Source organism: Terrapene carolina, unplaced genomic scaffold (genome assembly GCF_002925995.2).
Source record: "Terrapene carolina triunguis isolate 2854851 unplaced genomic scaffold, T_m_triunguis-2.0 Scaffold148, whole genome shotgun sequence".
In the NCBI taxonomy this organism is placed as follows: Eukaryota; Metazoa; Chordata; order Testudines; family Emydidae; genus Terrapene; species Terrapene triunguis.
Genome location: NW_020664499.1, coordinates 6,563,214 through 6,579,796, shown reverse-complemented (window position 1 = coordinate 6,579,796; position 16,583 = coordinate 6,563,214). Strand labels below are relative to the sequence as shown.

Here is a 16,583-nt window from a genome sequence, read left to right as displayed (position 1 = left end):
CTCCAACAGTGAGAGAGTAGTTCAGCTGCCATGCTTGTTGAAATGCTTGGCCTCTCTGCTGAGACTGCCAATAAGCGGGCCACTCAGACCTTAGAGTCATAGATTCCCAGGCTAGAAGGGACCACTGTGATCCTCTAGCCTGACCTCCTGTACAACACAGGTTACCAAACATCCCTAAAATGATCCCTAGAGCTTTTCCTTGAAAAGTTGTAATACAACAGTGATTTTCTCCCCATCATTAACTGTGACCTCCCTCCCAGCCACTTTCTCCATTCCCCAATGGATCAGTCCTCTTCCAGCTGTCCTATCTTAACAGTGGAGACTAAATCAACCTTGCTATCACCTGACTCCTTTGAGGATACAAATAATTAGCATCGGTGGCAAGGGCTTACCAGTGCATATGAAAAGGAAAACATCACCTGAATTTAGCCACCAGCTCTGCAGGGAAGTCTCGTTTTCATATTACTCTGAGACACACACCGGAAGGGTGCTGCGCTCACTAAAAACGTTACTGTGTGGCGGTTTAAAAACCCAGCAGTTCTGGGTGAGTGTATACAGCCCTCTATTCCTGCTCAGAATCTACAGTACTAAAAATACAAGCTGCATGACACTTTCACTACTGCAAGCCTTTAAGAACTCTCGAGGGAAAACATCACACCAAATTAATCTGCCGTCGAGTGGAAATTCTATATTATTTGCATTTGCCAATGCGCTGTATGGGGCTGTAATTGCATTGAAGTAAATATCTCCTTCCAGTTGTTCATGAGATAGAATGTGGTCAACTGGACGTAAAAGGGAAATCTGAATACAGAGCTGCTGCATTAGATTTGGTAGGTGCATTGTTCGATTTTGCTCTGACATGAGGTTAGCGTTCCTTTTTCAAAGGGAAAGATGGGGAATCTGAATAAAACATGGCACTAGACGCCAGGGGATCTGGATTCCTCTCCTGGCATTGTTACAGATTTGCAGTGCGTCAGTGGGGCAGTTTGCTTAACATCTTCGGGCCTCAATTTCCCCATATGTAAAATGGGGCTAACATTACTTACCTACCTCACTGAGGGGTTGTGAGGCTTGAACCAATTATTTGCCAAGTGTTTCGAGACACTGGGATTAAAAGCCAATGGAAATGGAAGCTATGATTGTTTCTATATAAAATAGCAGTGCTCAGAACATGGCTGTGGGCTCTAACTGTGTTGTGTTGTGTTAGTGATTGCACAGCTGTGCATCAGCTTCCAGCGCGTCACTGGGACCTCACATATCTGTTGATCATTATAAGGGTCTGAGAGTGTGGGGTAGTTGTGAGGGACCCCAACTAACCTACAAGGGCTTGTTGGGGTTCCAACGAGTCCACTAAGGCTTGCTGGGGAGGGAGGGGATCCAATGAAGGGGCCAGATGGTCAGCTGGTATGAATTGGCATAAGTCCAGTGGAACGACATTGATAGGCACCAGCTGAGGATCTGGCTTGTATTTCTGCAGGAGGTGAAATTTCAAACTCTCCCTGCTCGCTCCATATGGCAACTACAGCATAGTCCGGGTTCATCTATCTTGCCAGAGGTACAATCTTCCTGGAGGCAACCTGTATCTCTTGGTCTATAATCAGAAGATGTCCCCCCATCTAAAGTCTGAGGGGATCTATTCCTCTTCCTTTCTCCCTCGCTAATCGCATGTCTAGTTCCTGAAGCTGCTTGAGGAAGCCAGAGTTGGGACAGACCCCTCGATGTTTACACACAGCCTGAATTGCATCAACAAGGGTCTTGTTTTCACAGATCATTAAGAAAGCAAGTACAAGCGTTGCTGATCGGCTGATCCCCATTGCACAGTGAACTAATACTCTGCCTGAAAATAAAAGAGAGAGAGCAGGTGTCACTATTTTACACCGTATCTGCTGATGGAGTTCATCCAGCCTGAGCTTGGCCGGGCTACTGCTGCAGACAGGAGCATCTAGACTTTCATGATCAGACCAGGCATGGTACATCATCTGTGAGGGAATGTAGTTTGATGGCTGAGGACAGACAAACTCAGGGTATGTCTACATTGAATCTGAGAGCAAACCTCCCAGCCCGGGTTCCCAGACTCATACTAGTGCACTCAAAATACCTGAGTAGATGGCACTTTGACATTGAGGCTTGGGCTCTGACTGTCACCCCCAGCCGCCAAGGCTTCAGAGCCTGAGTTTCAACCTGAGCCACAACATGGTTATTTTTAGCAGCTAGCACAAGCCCTGCAAGTGCAAGTCTGTGGTCCCAGGTGCAGTGTAGACATGTCCTCCGAGGTTCTATTTTGTGCCAGTGGTTTATTTTGGCAATTCATTCATCGCTCCAGATGCACATGCAGATAGGGGAGTAAGGAGGTGTAAGGACCTGTGCCTGACCCCACATTGTCAGACCCTACTCACCCTCCTGTGCAAGTGGGTACAGAGTGATGGTGGATCCTCCCCCAGGGAACCAGCCAGTGGAGCTAAGCTAACATGAAGGGGGGAGGGATGCATGCCAGAAGAAGGGCTGGAACAGCTTACTTCTATCATGAAACGAGGGAGTAGGGACTGATCTGTGCCTGAGTTACCATTTGGTCCCTGCTCTCATGACGAACTGCAAGGTACCAATCCAGCCCTTCGTCCCTCTGTGTTTGGGTTCCCTCATCCATAGCAGTGGGAATGATACTTATCCTTCTGCAAAGCTCTTTGGCTCACAGGTCTGCCTGTAAAATGTGGGCAGAGAGCCTTTCCGTGAAAGCGGGTATAGAAAGGTGCAGCATTATCTAGTAGAGCTGGCTGAAAAACTCTGAATTTCAAAATTTCCAACAAAAAAGTGAACAAACTTTTGCAAAATTTCCCCATTGTTCTACCTGCTCTATTTATCTGCCTGCAACACAAAGGGGAAGACTTTTCAGAGGTGCTGACATCTCTTCAAGCTGAGAGTGAAAATTAAGTCCTAATTGGCATTTTTCTTTGAGGAAAGTAGCCTAACATTTGAATAGGCTGTCTGCACTCATTTGAATATGATTCTCTTTGCTTTTTCCTTTTACAACAAGGGCTTCGCAATTGCTGCTATCCCTATGACATCCAGTTTGTTCTTTACTAGCAGGTAACTTTAAAAATGGATAATTGACTACCTTGAGTATGCCACTGATTTCAGTAATGTGCAAACTATGAGAAGAGCAGTATAGCAAATCCTGCAGTGTGTCACCATCCTGCCCTGGAGAGACCCTCTCTAGGTACGATTGGGTAGTTCACTTTCCACAGCTGTTCTGTACTTGAGTTCTCTTCTCCTCTATTCAAACTAGTGGGAGTACCACTCAGCATTCAGGATCCAGCCCAAATAGGGAATGTGAGTTTTATAGAAGCAGGTCTGAGACCAACTCATTTTTCAAAGGCCACTAATCCATCAAATTTCCTGCTTACCAAATGCTATTCATCCAGCTCAGCTAGATACTATTAGAATACGTTACAACTTATGTCCAGAAGAAAGTGAGAACAACTGATCCCAAAGGGGCAGAAAATATCCCATTTTGTTGTCCCTTGGAGGCAGAATACAACCATTGTGGTTATTGTAAGCCTTTAAAATGCAGGGGTGTTTGATGATGTGGACATTGTAGAGCCTACAGCTTGTCAGGGTTTGTCCTTGGTTTGTTCATTCTAACAGCATGTTAGCTTCTCTATTATCAGGGATCAGGAAAAAAGGACTTGTCTACACTTGAAATGCGACAGCTGCACCACTGAAGTGCTTCAGAGTAGACGCTACCTGTGCCGACGGGAGGCGTTTTCCCGTTGGCGTAGGAAATCCACCTCCCAGAGAGGTACTAGGTAGGTCGACCTGGCACTGTCTACGCTGACGGTTAGGTTGGCTTAATTACAACGCTCGGGTGTGGATTTGTCACGTATCCAAGTGACCTATTTAAGTCAACTTAATTTTCTAGTGTAGAGCAGGCCAAAGATACCCCTGTGTGGATGATGTCAATCTGTCCAGCCAAAGAAACTTGTTTGCTGTGCCTGTCTCCCTGGCTGTTAATACCTTGTACTCTGTGCATTGGTTTTCATCTCATATTTCATTGCTTTTGTGACACTGCTTTTATTTAAGGAGTTTATAGCAACAGTTGCAATTTTGACTAATGATGACCTTATAGTCACATGCTCAGAGAATGAGCGAGCATGTGGTTTAAAACCTCTTCTTGTCAGCAGGGTCAGAGAAGGTTTAATTCCACAATGGCCTGTATCTGATGAGACAGTCACCTTTCACTATCCTGGCATAAGGAACCTGAGCCCTGCCCCTAAATATAGACATGTCTTCAATAGAAAGCAAAGGACAAATATAGACTACAAGGAAGTAGTACCAACTCCCCTCTGTCGAGAGCAGATATTGACCAGGCTTTAAAACATTTTTTAAAATCTCTTATTATTGATCTTGCAATTAAAAAAAATCAGCTGCTGCTTGTGTTATCATTTTTCCTTTTCATATACAGATTTCAGAAATTATTGTGAGACAAATAAGGATCCCCTTTCTCATGTTGAATTGTATTTTACACCATGAGTAGTTCCACTGAAGTCAATGGGAGTATTTGCAAAATAGGCCAATATGTGCTGTGAGTAAGGGAAATGGCCTTTAAAAGATAATTCCTTGCACTTCAGAGTGCTTCATTTTCAAAGTCTTATGCAACCGTTAATCCTCACAATACCCCTGGTAAGTAGATAGGTTTTGCATTGCTCTCCTCGTTTTACAGAGGAGACAGTTGAGACCCAGATAAGTTTGGACTGGGATTTTCAAAGGAGACTAAAGGAGTTAAGCACACAACTCCTGTTAAAATTAAATAGAATCAGGTGCCTATCTCCCACTGGTTTCTTTAAAATCCAAGCCTAAGTTGCTTGCACAAGGTCAAACATCAATTAGTGGCACTGGGAGACTCCAGAAGTTCTTATATACCCCAGCCCCAAATGGTGGAAATCTTGGAAGAAAGGATGTTCTTGGAAGAAGCCAGGGACACTTTCTTTTATGTGTCTGAAAAACACTGTACATATTTATGAAGCTCTAGATATAATAATATTAAAAATGTCCAGGGTTTGAGCTACATCCAGAAAAGAAGGTCCTACTGCTATGGGTCTGACCCAGCACTAGATCCATAGACTAGATTGGATCTGAATCCAAACTGTCCCTGAAATTCAGCATGGTTAAAATAGAAGACTGTTCTGAGTACTTGTCAGTCAGAACTCCATTTGTTGGCTTTGGGCTTGTGTACATGGCAAATTAGTGAGCGGCAAGCCAGGCGTGTAAATCTAAAGCGCACTAGCTTGCTGCGTTGTGTGGATCCTGCCACCATGCACTGAAAGTGCCATAATGTGCTTTGACTTTGACTAAAATTTCCTGTATGGAACTTTTTGTGCATGATAGCAGGGTCCACATGGCGAATTAGCTTGCGGCAGTTGTAGATTCACCCCCTCGCTTGCCACACACTAGCTTGCTGTACAGACAAGCCCTTGGAGTGTGAGACTGCAATCAGCAAAGCGACTATGTTTTTTTTTTAAATGTTGGGTTTCATATTTATTCTCACTCAATGACTCTTCCATCTCAAGTATGCCCAGTCTCCATAGGTGCTGGAACTAGGGATGTTTCCGCACCCCCTGGCTTGAAGTGGTTTCCATTATATACAAGGTTTACAGTTTGGTTCAATGGCTCTCAGCACCCCCACTATATACATTGCTCCAGCACCCTTGTCAGTCTCCACATTTAATCTGGGATCTGGAGACCAAGCTGTGTTTTTTCCTCCTTATGCACCCCCAAAGATTCCACCATTGGAACTTACCTGACCCTTTTTTGTTAGGGATGCAGGATAAAGCCAGAGCTCCCTCTCCCATTCCTGCCTCTCCTCTGCAGGACTGGGAGCAGCAGACCTTTGATTTTATCAGTGAGTGAGTAGATATGTCTCAAATACAAGAGAAGATGGAGGCAGTAAGAAGGTGCTGCCTTTTCATATTTGCTTCTCTGACTAGATCTTCACTTTAAATGACTCCTTTTCATATCAGCTATTAGTTTCTGAAGGTCTCCCACCAAGACACTAGACCAGCCTATGATTGGCTTTAGAGCTAATCTGCCTAGCTTTCTAAAGCACTTATCACCATGGCATGTAGATTAAGATAATTTACCTCCTTTATATTTTCAGTCTTTATTCCTGGCTGTTGTCCTTTGTTGCACAGAGATTCGGATGAATTCTACGTGCTGACAATAAAGTGACTGTTTGATGCAGATAAATCATTCACGTGAAATGATTTCATTAGTGTGAAATTGCTCTAATGAAAGAAGATTTTAATTTACTATGTGATTGTTTTGCAGCAAACAAATGAATGTTAAACTTGAGTAAGGAAAAAAAAGCCATGTTGCTGTTTAGCTCTTCTTACAGGCTGTGATCCTTGTCTGATAGCAGTTGATATAAACGGGGCAAGTGCAATCTGAACTCACTGTGATGTATTGCACTTGTTTTACTGAATCGATCCTGAAATGGGTATGTTCTGGATGGCAGACCTGAGCACTCTTGATGGCAGAATATTACCTAGGCCTCTAGCAGGGAAGCAGCTAGCAAAGATACCTTGGCGTCTGGTATCCATGCTCCAGGTCCTCATTCCCAGAGTAGAGTCAGCAGAAAGCCAGACATGCCATGGATGGATGAAGATCTGTCATCTGGCTGGGATTTACATAGAACAATAACACTTTCTTTCTAACAACGGAATATGGCTATTATCTCAGATTCATCCCTGATGTAACTCCGCTGACTTCACAGGGTTTCCACCAGGGATGAATTTTGCAAATTCAACTTTGTTGGCCAAATTCTAGTTGGAAAATTGAATGTTGTTTAACAAATTAGACATTACAGCACATAAGATCTGATTGTCCTTTTTGTTACCCACCATTAACTGAGCTAAATGCCTTGAACTAGCCTTTGCTTCCTCATAGGACTGAGTTAATTTGGGTTAAAACTGTGAACCAGCTCTTCAGCCAGTGTAAATGGGCCTTGCCCCATTGACTTCAGTGGAATAACACCAATGTACAACAGCTGAGGATCTGGCCTATTCTATGCATCTGTGAATCTTCTAGCTTACCCTTCAGGCATCTGAAGAAGTGAGGTTCTTACCCACGAAAGCTTATGCTCCTAATACTTCTGTTAGTCTTAAAGGTGCCACAGGACCCTCTGTTGCTTTTTACAGATTCAGACTAACACGGCTACCCCTCTGATAGCTTACCCTTGTTTTTCTCATCACTTGTTTTATTTTACCCACTACCATAAAGCCATGGGCAGAACCAATTGTGTCTTTACTATCAGCTGAACAATAGCAAAGGCCTACTTCCAATGTAGGGCTAATCTACACGGCACAGCAATGCTCACTAGAGGGATGTGATTTCTATATTAATGCACCCAAGGGAACTTTTGGTTCATGCCAGCAGGGTGTACACAGGACAGTTAGTACGCAACACATTGATGCGCTTTAGAAATCACCCCCCTCTAGCGCACTTTGCTGCGCTGTGTAGACAAGCCCTTATCCTATATAGTACCTATTATCTGAGGGTTTGAAAGTGCTCACAGATGTGGCCAAGAATTGTGATCAGGTGGGGAAAGTGGGAGGTTAAGTGACATGCCTAATGAGCCTGCCGCAGATTCAAGGAGGAAAATCCTTGTTAAGTCGCTGGGCCGCTCTGCCTCCCTTAAGGGGAGACCAACTTTTGCATTTGCACCAGCACAATGTTAGAAGAATGGTCTTTTCTGAACACCCATAATTTCAATGAGTTAATTGATGGTTTTCATCTGCTTGTTTAAAATATGTGCACAGATCAATAAAAAGAAAATCCTGTATTTGCAAACCTTTCTCTCCGCATGTAGTCTAATAATTTTCCATGGACTTCTCTGATCTGTGTCCACAGATTATTTTTCTCCTTCTGCAGACTTTATCAAAAACTGCAGATTTGCATTCGCATTTAGTTATAGTCTGAAAAAATGCAAATTGTACGCATTCCCATGCAAAGGAGCGAAATTGATATTCATGGTGTTGTTCTCTCCCCTAGTGCCTTCTCCTATCTGAAGCAAACAAGTTCAGTAAAGGATCAGCCAGAAACATTTCTGGCTGCATGGATTAGCTTGCTTGGAGGAGATTCATCTCACTTGCTGACCCATGAATGGGGATTCTCAAACTACTGTGGTAGTTATATTGTCAATTGAAACCAACGGTTGTACTAACTGTGTGCCATAGGGCCATGCAGGTATGGAGTGGCTGGTTTTCAAGCAGGGCACAAGCCAAAGAAGCTGGAATGGTGGCACCTCATTAAATAGTGCTCTCATGGCCTAGCTACAGCAGCAGCTTCTGGACACCTGCTCTCTGACAGTCAAGACTTAAGAGGTTGCACATTGAGGGTGATGGGTGCTCCTTTACTTACCAATACTCCAGAATAGTATTGGTGGAAAGGAGGTCAAGGGTGTCCAATAACTAAGACAACAGTTCCCCTTTAAGGATACAATAGAGCTCCCACTGAAATCAAACAAAACCAACCCTATCCCGCTGGGAATGTCTGCTGCTCAGTAACACTAGCATAAATCTGGAGTAACTCTGATTTCAGTGACATTACTCTGGATTTACAGTGGTGTAACAGAACAGAATCTGGCCTCAAGTGTAATTCTAAAGATAAAATATTTGATTCACAGCTTAAAAAAAACAGTATGTGTGTGTGCGTCATATATACTTAAATGTGACTCTGTATCCTCCTGGATGAACAAGTTAATAAAAATACCTTCTAAAAAGCTGTGTGGAACGAACTAGTCATAATTAAGTGGCAGTTCTACCAAACAGTTTCTCGATCAAACAAAAATACCATGGTATATCCTGACTTTCAAATGAATGGCCCTCGTGTTACCTGGTACATCTATGTTGCTGTGTATCACTACTTTTAAATAAATGCGGCTATTTGGATAACACACCCATCCCTCCTTTTTTTTTTCCTGTGCAGGCCCTGGATATTGAGCTGCTGAGTTACTATAGCTCAGGGAATTGTGCTTCCAGAACATCTTGTTCGTATACGTATCAAACTCTGTCACCCCTTTTAAAAAAAACTTAAAATGATGACTGTCAGCAGCAGCTGGATTGTTTTTTTTTTTTTTTTTTAATTTGGTCTTCTCTCCATTCCCAGCACTCCTGCTGGCATGTGGACTCGGGGAGTTCAGTAAAGTAATATCTATAGCCGTAACTGTAGGACTCAATTCTAGCTACGATTAGTTCAGCTGTGATTACCTTATACCCAAACTGTAGTTCCATGGGGCAGCAATATAGTCTATTTTCTTAACCGTTCCACTTTCAGTATTCTGGAATGTACCCAGAAAGGCTTTGTGGGCAAAGTTGTACTAACATCATCCGGGGGAAAGGGAGCCACTAAGTCAACATGGTTCTCATGTTTTATTCCTTTGTACATTCTCTACGCTAGAATTTACCATGGATTTACAACGGATTCTACCTTTCTTCAGAGGGCTGACTTAATTCGTAAATAGCACACACTGTAGTAGAAGGGGGTCCAGATCCAAACTCCCTGAACTATGGTGGTGGTTTTGAATGCCAAACATAGACCTCAGTTTTTCAAAGCCCAAGTAAATCTTTATGATGGGCCAGATCAAGTCTTCCAAATAGCCTCTGAACTTCTGGGTGTTCACAATCCAGGTCCAAATTTTGCCGCTTAGGACTAACCCTGGAGTGTAGTAGCTATGGACCTTTGTGTCAGATACATCCTACCTTAGTAATTAGTGTTTAGGATCAATGTTGCTGTAAAAACTTGCAACTGTTGAAACAGAACAGGCCCTTAGGTGCATAATTACCATTTGTGCAAGTCTGTAATCACTTAACTTTGTGGTGCTATGGAAAACCCTCCCAATAAAGATTTGCACTTAACTATCTGGATTCACCACAGGGTCTATGCCTCCTGACCACAGAGAGAGCCCACTCACAGAGATTGTCCTGGCAGAAAGCAGATGCAACCTGCTCTCCCCTAGGGGGCCCAAAGGGGCCGACACAGCTCAAGAAGTGGCAACACCTTTCCCCCCTCATTTGCCATCATGCTAACTACTTTGAACACTGAGTGTACAACTGCAGACCTCATGTGTTTGAAAAATCTGGCTCTTAATTCTTCTGTGCCGTATAATATTTCAGACCACTGGCTTCCTGGCATTGAAATAGACTGCAGGTTTGAAAGCAAGTCTTCTCTCTCTTTTTCCTCATGAGAGGTTTATGAGTTTTTCTTTCTAGTGCATAAGGGCTGGAGATGTTTATTCCCACCCATAGCGCCACATCTTTTAAATTTGCCTCTATTTTTTCCAATGGCCAGATGTAAAGAAGCTGTGATCTGTAACCTGCAGAAAGTGCACTCGCATAGGGGTGTGTGATTGTGGTTTAAAGATATGCTAGTCTAATGGCTCTGCATGCTATATACTATACCCCAGTGACAGACCACTCTATAGGTGCTGGGAGCAATTATGAGTGCTGGTGAGCACTGAATCGTCACATGAATTGGCAGAGATGTTACTGTAATTGTGAGACCTGTGAAGATGGCTCTTAAGATGCCCTTCTTCCTGTGTTGTGGTCTGGCGGTAACTGTGTGCAGCTTACTTTCCTCCAGCACACAGCCTGGCTGCTCCAGCTGAGTTCTGAGCATAGTGGGAGATATAGAAATAGATTTCAGTTGTAGCAAGGCTTTGTGTCTCCTTCTCTTGGCAGGGCTAAGGTTTCAGTGAAAAACTACTCACCTTCCCTTTATGGCTAATGGGCTAACTGGCTTACCAGACTAGCTGTGGGATTATGGGTAGTGGCTGTGTGACCAGGTATTTCAATTCCCACCCATCTCTACTTGGAATCTGCTTGTGCTGAATGCTAGCTGATGACTTGCTCTGCTTGTTTTTATGCTGAAGCCACGTAACGTGCATAGCCGGTGTTGTTACCTCTTGGAGAATTCAGCGCTGCTCTTATATATCTGGCAGCTTGATAGAAGTAAATGCTGAGATCAAAATTTGGATCATCATCAGCTTCTATTCCATAATAATCTACAGGCAGGTCTCTGTAGAATTTAGCTCCAGTGTCAATGTGAAATCTGCCAGCAGCAGCATTCACAATGTGGGTGATACCCATTCGGCGCAGCTGCTCTTTGTCCCGAGCTGTATATCTGAAAGAAGGAACACCTTGGGTATGCAGGGGGTTGTGCAAGGATTTCTCTGCCCACTGCCCCACAAACCTCTGGGCCAAACTATAATGGAATTGTGCTGCTGTCGGTTACAGACGCTAGGTGCTTTGAAATACTAGCAAACTGGCGTGGCTCAATTTTTCCCCATCAATATTTTTTTTTCAGCACAAACTGGCTCTTGTGAATTTTTCATTTCCATCATGTTTCTTTCAGGTTTTCATTGGAAAAAACAATTTTTTTCAAAGCAAACATTAAAAAAGTATTGTTATTATTTAAGCACTGGCAGCATGCTTAGCTGCTGTACTGATGCAGTCCTGATGCAGTGCTTCTGTATGACCACAGAGGAGATGTGGTCCATGCTCACTTTACGCCTTAGGATTAGAGGAGGCATAAAGATGGTGTAAAGCTGCCTTCTCCTCCCCTGCCCTAGGCATAGTTCAACCAGACCCAAGGATTGGGCCCCCATTAGCTGATGATTCCCAAACCTTCCATTCTCCAGTGATTTCATTTGACAGAGCCCCCATTTATCTCCTCGTTCTTGTCTCATTTTGAGGTCAGGTTCTTTAGGAGAATCTCACTTACAAGTCTCCCACGTAGAGGTTTGGCCAGACTTCATTCACGTGGCCAGTGGAAGGCTTATGTGTCCACAGCAGGCGTTGAAGCTCTGTCAGAGGTGGCGTTTGGTAACTGCTCTGGCTTCTGGGGGTCAGGCTCAAAGCGCTTCGTATCCTGGGGCGCAGCAAGTCGTCTTTGCATAACGAATTGAAAGCCATTCTGAAATACAGAATCGAGAAGACACCCCCCCCCCGTTTATATAGTTTCATTCTCCCTCCCATTCAAAAACTCACCTACGATTACAATAACAACTTACAAGATCCCTGCCCCAAAGAGCTTACTATCTATTTGTTCTGTGTTTTGTGTCCTGATCCATGACAAGGGCTCCTAGCTATTACTGCAATATAAATAGTAGTAGTAATAATAATAATATAAGCTGTAAGGGCCGTATTGTGATAGCACTGAACAGTTCAGTTCCAGTGTCATACTCAATGTCCTGACGACAAACTGCCATAGTAGGAAGGAATTGTATGAGCAGGACAGAACAATTCTGACTAATGAACAACTTCACAGACATGTAGATGTTAGCGTTTTGAGAGCATTAATTTTATTTCACTTACTTTCCTCCTTCATTCCTTTTCTCTCTCCTCTCTAAACTTCTAGTCTTGAAATAAATGTTGGAATTGCAGATAGAAAACAAAACTGACCATAGATATGGAGCCTTTACAAAATTGCCCATCTCTGCTTACTTTAGGAAAGAGAAGGAACACAGGAATTTGCATATAAGAACAGACATGCTCCACCTATTCTGATATCTTCAGTTTGACATTGATGAGTCCCAATATCAGCTACTTCAGAGGTACTTCCACCTCCAGTGCATAATGAACCTAATTGTGTCAATTCATGCCCTAACTCCAGCTGGTGATCTCAAACACATACATGACTTGCCTGATGTCACAAAGGAAATCTGCAGCAGATTTTCTGTGTCTTAACCACCAAACCATCCGTCATTCCATTAAAAAATAGCAGCTCCCTCAGTCCCTCCCATCTCATAATAGCTGCAGCTAACCTTCCCTTCCTTTGACATATCCCATCCCTTGCAGCGTGGCTGGTGACCACTCTAGTGTAGCTGATGACCTTATAAGCTTCCTTCAGCTGTTTTGGCCTCTGTTTATTTACTGCTTCCTGTCATCCCCTCTGCTTTCTTTCTCTACTGCATAAAATTCTTGGTTGACTTTAATTAATATTGCTGAGTCTTTGAGAGCCAAAGAAACCTATCAACCTTGCCTCTCTGAGCCATACAGTAGTAATGAATTATAGGCTGTCTTGTGAGCATTCTGGGTAGCTGTGTGTAGATTGTGTTGCTGAATGAGATCTGGGAAACAGGGTGGCTTAAAATTTATCATACTGCCCCTCCAGGAATTGGACTGTTAAATTATATTAGGAGAGGGCAGTTTATCAAAATACAAATAGAGAGAGTATTTTCTTGGATAACAGTGCAGAGGCACCTATATCACAAACACAGTTAGAATTTACTGAATGCCTCAGCAGAGAGACCAAGGATTGAATGGGCCATGGAGACTTTTCTGCCCCAGGGCCTCGTCTACACTAGCTTTTCTGCACTGTTGGTCAACCAGTGGTGTACTTCCCAGAGTTGCCAGTGGTGTAAGCACTAAAACAGAGCATGCATGAGCTTTTATTTATCACCCTGTTGTCAAACTGTGTTCAGAGTGTGACCTGATGGTGAAAACACCTGCACTCCTACATTCCCTAGCAGTTCCACCAATGCTATGACTGATGGAGCTGCATCAGTGGTAGGCAAATGTTGGGATTAGCGCTGATGTAGATGTATCCCTAGAGGTGGTCGTTCCAGGAGAGCAGAGGCATGTTGACCAGGTAGTACAGGGAAGCTTGTGCTGTACGTGCCCTATGGATAAAGAGAAGATATACTGAAAGTTTTGGAGACTGAAACTAAAATGGGCGAATCCCTCCAAAGTAAGTAATCCTCAAGTAAGCTCCAGCTGTAGTCTCACCCATTTTGTATTCCAGTGAACAAGTTTACAAGCAGGGATGTTCACTGAAAAAGTAAGCATTACAGTAAATTCATGGAAATCAAACCTTGAATTCTCACCCACAAATATTCCCACTACAGCCTGATTCTAAGACTCACATTTATCCAGCTAGGGAATAGAATCGTGTCATGTGACTTCTGTGCCCAATCAAAGCTAGCTATCATTGCTCAAATTTCAAAAACAGAATACTCGTAGCAAGTTGATCACAAATGATCTATAGATAGAAAATTCCTTGTAGAAATCATTTAAATAATGAACCCATTCAAGAAAATAAGTAGCTTCCAACAGAAAATTTACAAACAGAAAAAGAAAAATATACTGAATAAACTATTCACTCCAAACTATTTTAGCTCTAGCTTTGTCTACCACTTTTTCACACACTACATTTTTTTGTCTACCACTTTTTCACACACATGCAAATTAATTTTGTATCAATTTATTTAAATGCACACTTTAAAAAAGGTGATGAAATGCATAAAGTTATTTTGTCTAGCTGAAATAAGCTAGGCATGTTGCTTAAAATGAGGCTGTACATTAAAAACATTAAGCACACATGGAATATAAATAATGTGGTTATCCAAAGCTATTGTAAAATATTTATAAATATATATTTAATGACTAGCTTGTTTAACTTATCTTACATTGCTTTTTTAAATCTTTTTACTCTATTTCTGTAGTGGGCTTGGTTTTATGGCTTACTTTACATGTATATTGTCTTTAAATGCCCATCCAGTTGGGATGCTCTTAATGATATTCATATGAGACATTTCTGGTCTTTGCCCTATTGAAACTGTATCACAGTAATTATTCAACCACGTAAGAGAAATTTTAGCACTATATTTAAATTAATTTTGAGTCACTTTATACTAGAGGTAGTAATTTTAGCTGAACTGTGTAATGTAATTTAATTAAATATATATATAATATACGTTAACTGGAGAATTGCAATCAGGCAAGCCTTTAATAGATCTGAAGGTTAGAAAGAAACATTATGATCATCTAGTCTGACCCCCTGCAGAACACAGGCCAGTGTCTCATCAGTGATTCCAGCACCTAGCCCAACAACTCCTGGAGAATTATTGATGTTATTTAGCATTGGTATTATGGTAGTGCCTAAAGGCCAACCAGTTCAGGGGCCCATTGTGCTAGATACTGTACAAATATGTAGTAAACAACAATCCCTGCTCCCAAATTGCTTACAGACAAACAAGGGAGCCTGGATGAAGGGGTGGAGGAAGACTGGGTAACAAAAGTAATATGCATAGGAAGACAGTTGATTTGTCTCATGGCAGCCTTGAAGTCCTTTCATATGTTGTCCTTTACTCTCCTCATGGGAATGCTGAGGTAGAGTCTCTCTCTTCAGCACCATTTGGGTGGGTGGGAAGGCCTTTTCTCTCTTCCCACCCAGACAAGCAACAAAGAATGCCATTTTCATTAATTCCGGCCTGCTCTACACTACTGAATTAGGTTGACGCAAGGCAGCTTATGTCGACCTAACTATGTAAGTGTCCACGCTAAAATTTTGCTCTTGCCGACGTAACTGTCTTGCTACACCAACTTAATAACTCCACTCCAGGAGAGGCGTAGAGTCCATGTTGATGTGGTTAGGTTGACACAGTGTCAGAGTAGACACTGTGTTGCTTCCAACGACTGTTACTGGCTTTCAGAAGCTGTTCCACAATGCCCCACACTGGACTTAAATTGCAGCAAAGGAGGTTTAGGTTGGATATTAGGAAAAACTTCCTAACTGTCAGGGTGATTAAGCACTGGAATAAATTGCCTAGGGAGGTTGTGGAATCTCCATCATTGGAGATTTTTAAGAGCAGGTTAGACAAACACCTGTCAGGGATGGTCTTCTAGATAATACTTAGTCCTGCCATGAGTGCAGGGGACTGGACTAGATGACCTCTCAATGATTCAATGATAGTCCAGTTACTACAAGTGCTCCTGGTGAGGATGGGCACTGCCGACACAAGGCAAAAGTGATTTAATTACTGCGGAGGCTGTATGCTGACATAACTTGAGTCGACATAATTTTGTAGTGTAAACATACCCTCAGGGGTGCCCTGAAGCATGTGGTGTAACTAGCACAGTTTCATGCCACAATATGGAGAGGACCTTTGAGGTAAGGTCCCCTAACATAAATCCCAGTCCTTTGAAACTCCATATTACTTTCCTCCCAATTTATCTGTAGACATACTTGGCTAAATAGGAAGGAAGGAAATAATAGGGCAGGGTGACTAGTGACTAAGTGACACTGTTCCTTTTGAGTCAGTACTGAACCAAACTGCCGCACCATATTAGCAGATGACACAGTGCTGCACAAAATAGTGTTGGCACTTCAGTAGGTGGTATTGTGTTCTTTGCATGGATATGAAGCCAGTGCCCTAGCACAGCGTCATCTCATCACTTCACTATACTTTTTTTTTTTCTGGCGTGATAGAGGAGAATTTTAGGAAAATTTCATGACATCATTATCCTTGCTTCAATAATCTATTAAGTGTTTTAATCCCATCAGTAATTATCAGTCTGTGCATTTGTAGAATACCATCTTTTCCCCAACTTAATAAACACGCCTTTAATGTTCACCCTGCAGAGACATTACTCATGATTTGTTTTTGACTGGCTGTGACATGTTGTAACCCTATCATTTTAGTTAAAAAGTCAACCTGAATGCACTTCAATTGGATTATGTTTGACAGATGATTGTAAAAGACCAGACTGAAGCTCTGGGTTTGGCCAAGGTAGGGCATGTCAGGTCTGTGC

At 42.6% G+C, this 16,583-nt stretch overlaps 1 protein-coding gene across 3 annotated transcripts in view; it reads right to left on the bottom strand.

The window, feature by feature from the left end:
• Positions 1 to 1,494: 1,494 nt before the first annotated feature.
• LOC113406913 (dual specificity protein phosphatase 13-like) overlaps positions 1,495 to 16,583 on the bottom strand; it is a 32,759-nt gene continuing 17,670 nt past the window's right edge. For 2 of the 3 annotated variants that reach the window (XM_026653786.2, XM_029912013.1), the window contains exons 2-4: positions 11,773 to 11,964; positions 10,952 to 11,172; positions 1,495 to 1,837 (exon numbers count right to left, since the gene is read on the bottom strand). In XM_026653786.2, the coding sequence (XP_026509571.1) occupies positions 1,617 to 1,837; positions 10,952 to 11,172; positions 11,773 to 11,963 (633 nt within the window). In that variant the 5' untranslated portion in view covers position 11,964 and the 3' untranslated portion in view covers positions 1,495 to 1,616. Of the gene's footprint in view, positions 1,838 to 10,951; positions 11,173 to 11,772; positions 11,965 to 12,365; positions 12,485 to 16,583 lie in introns of those variants that run through there. The other variant, XM_026653788.2, reaches the window with a different exon arrangement.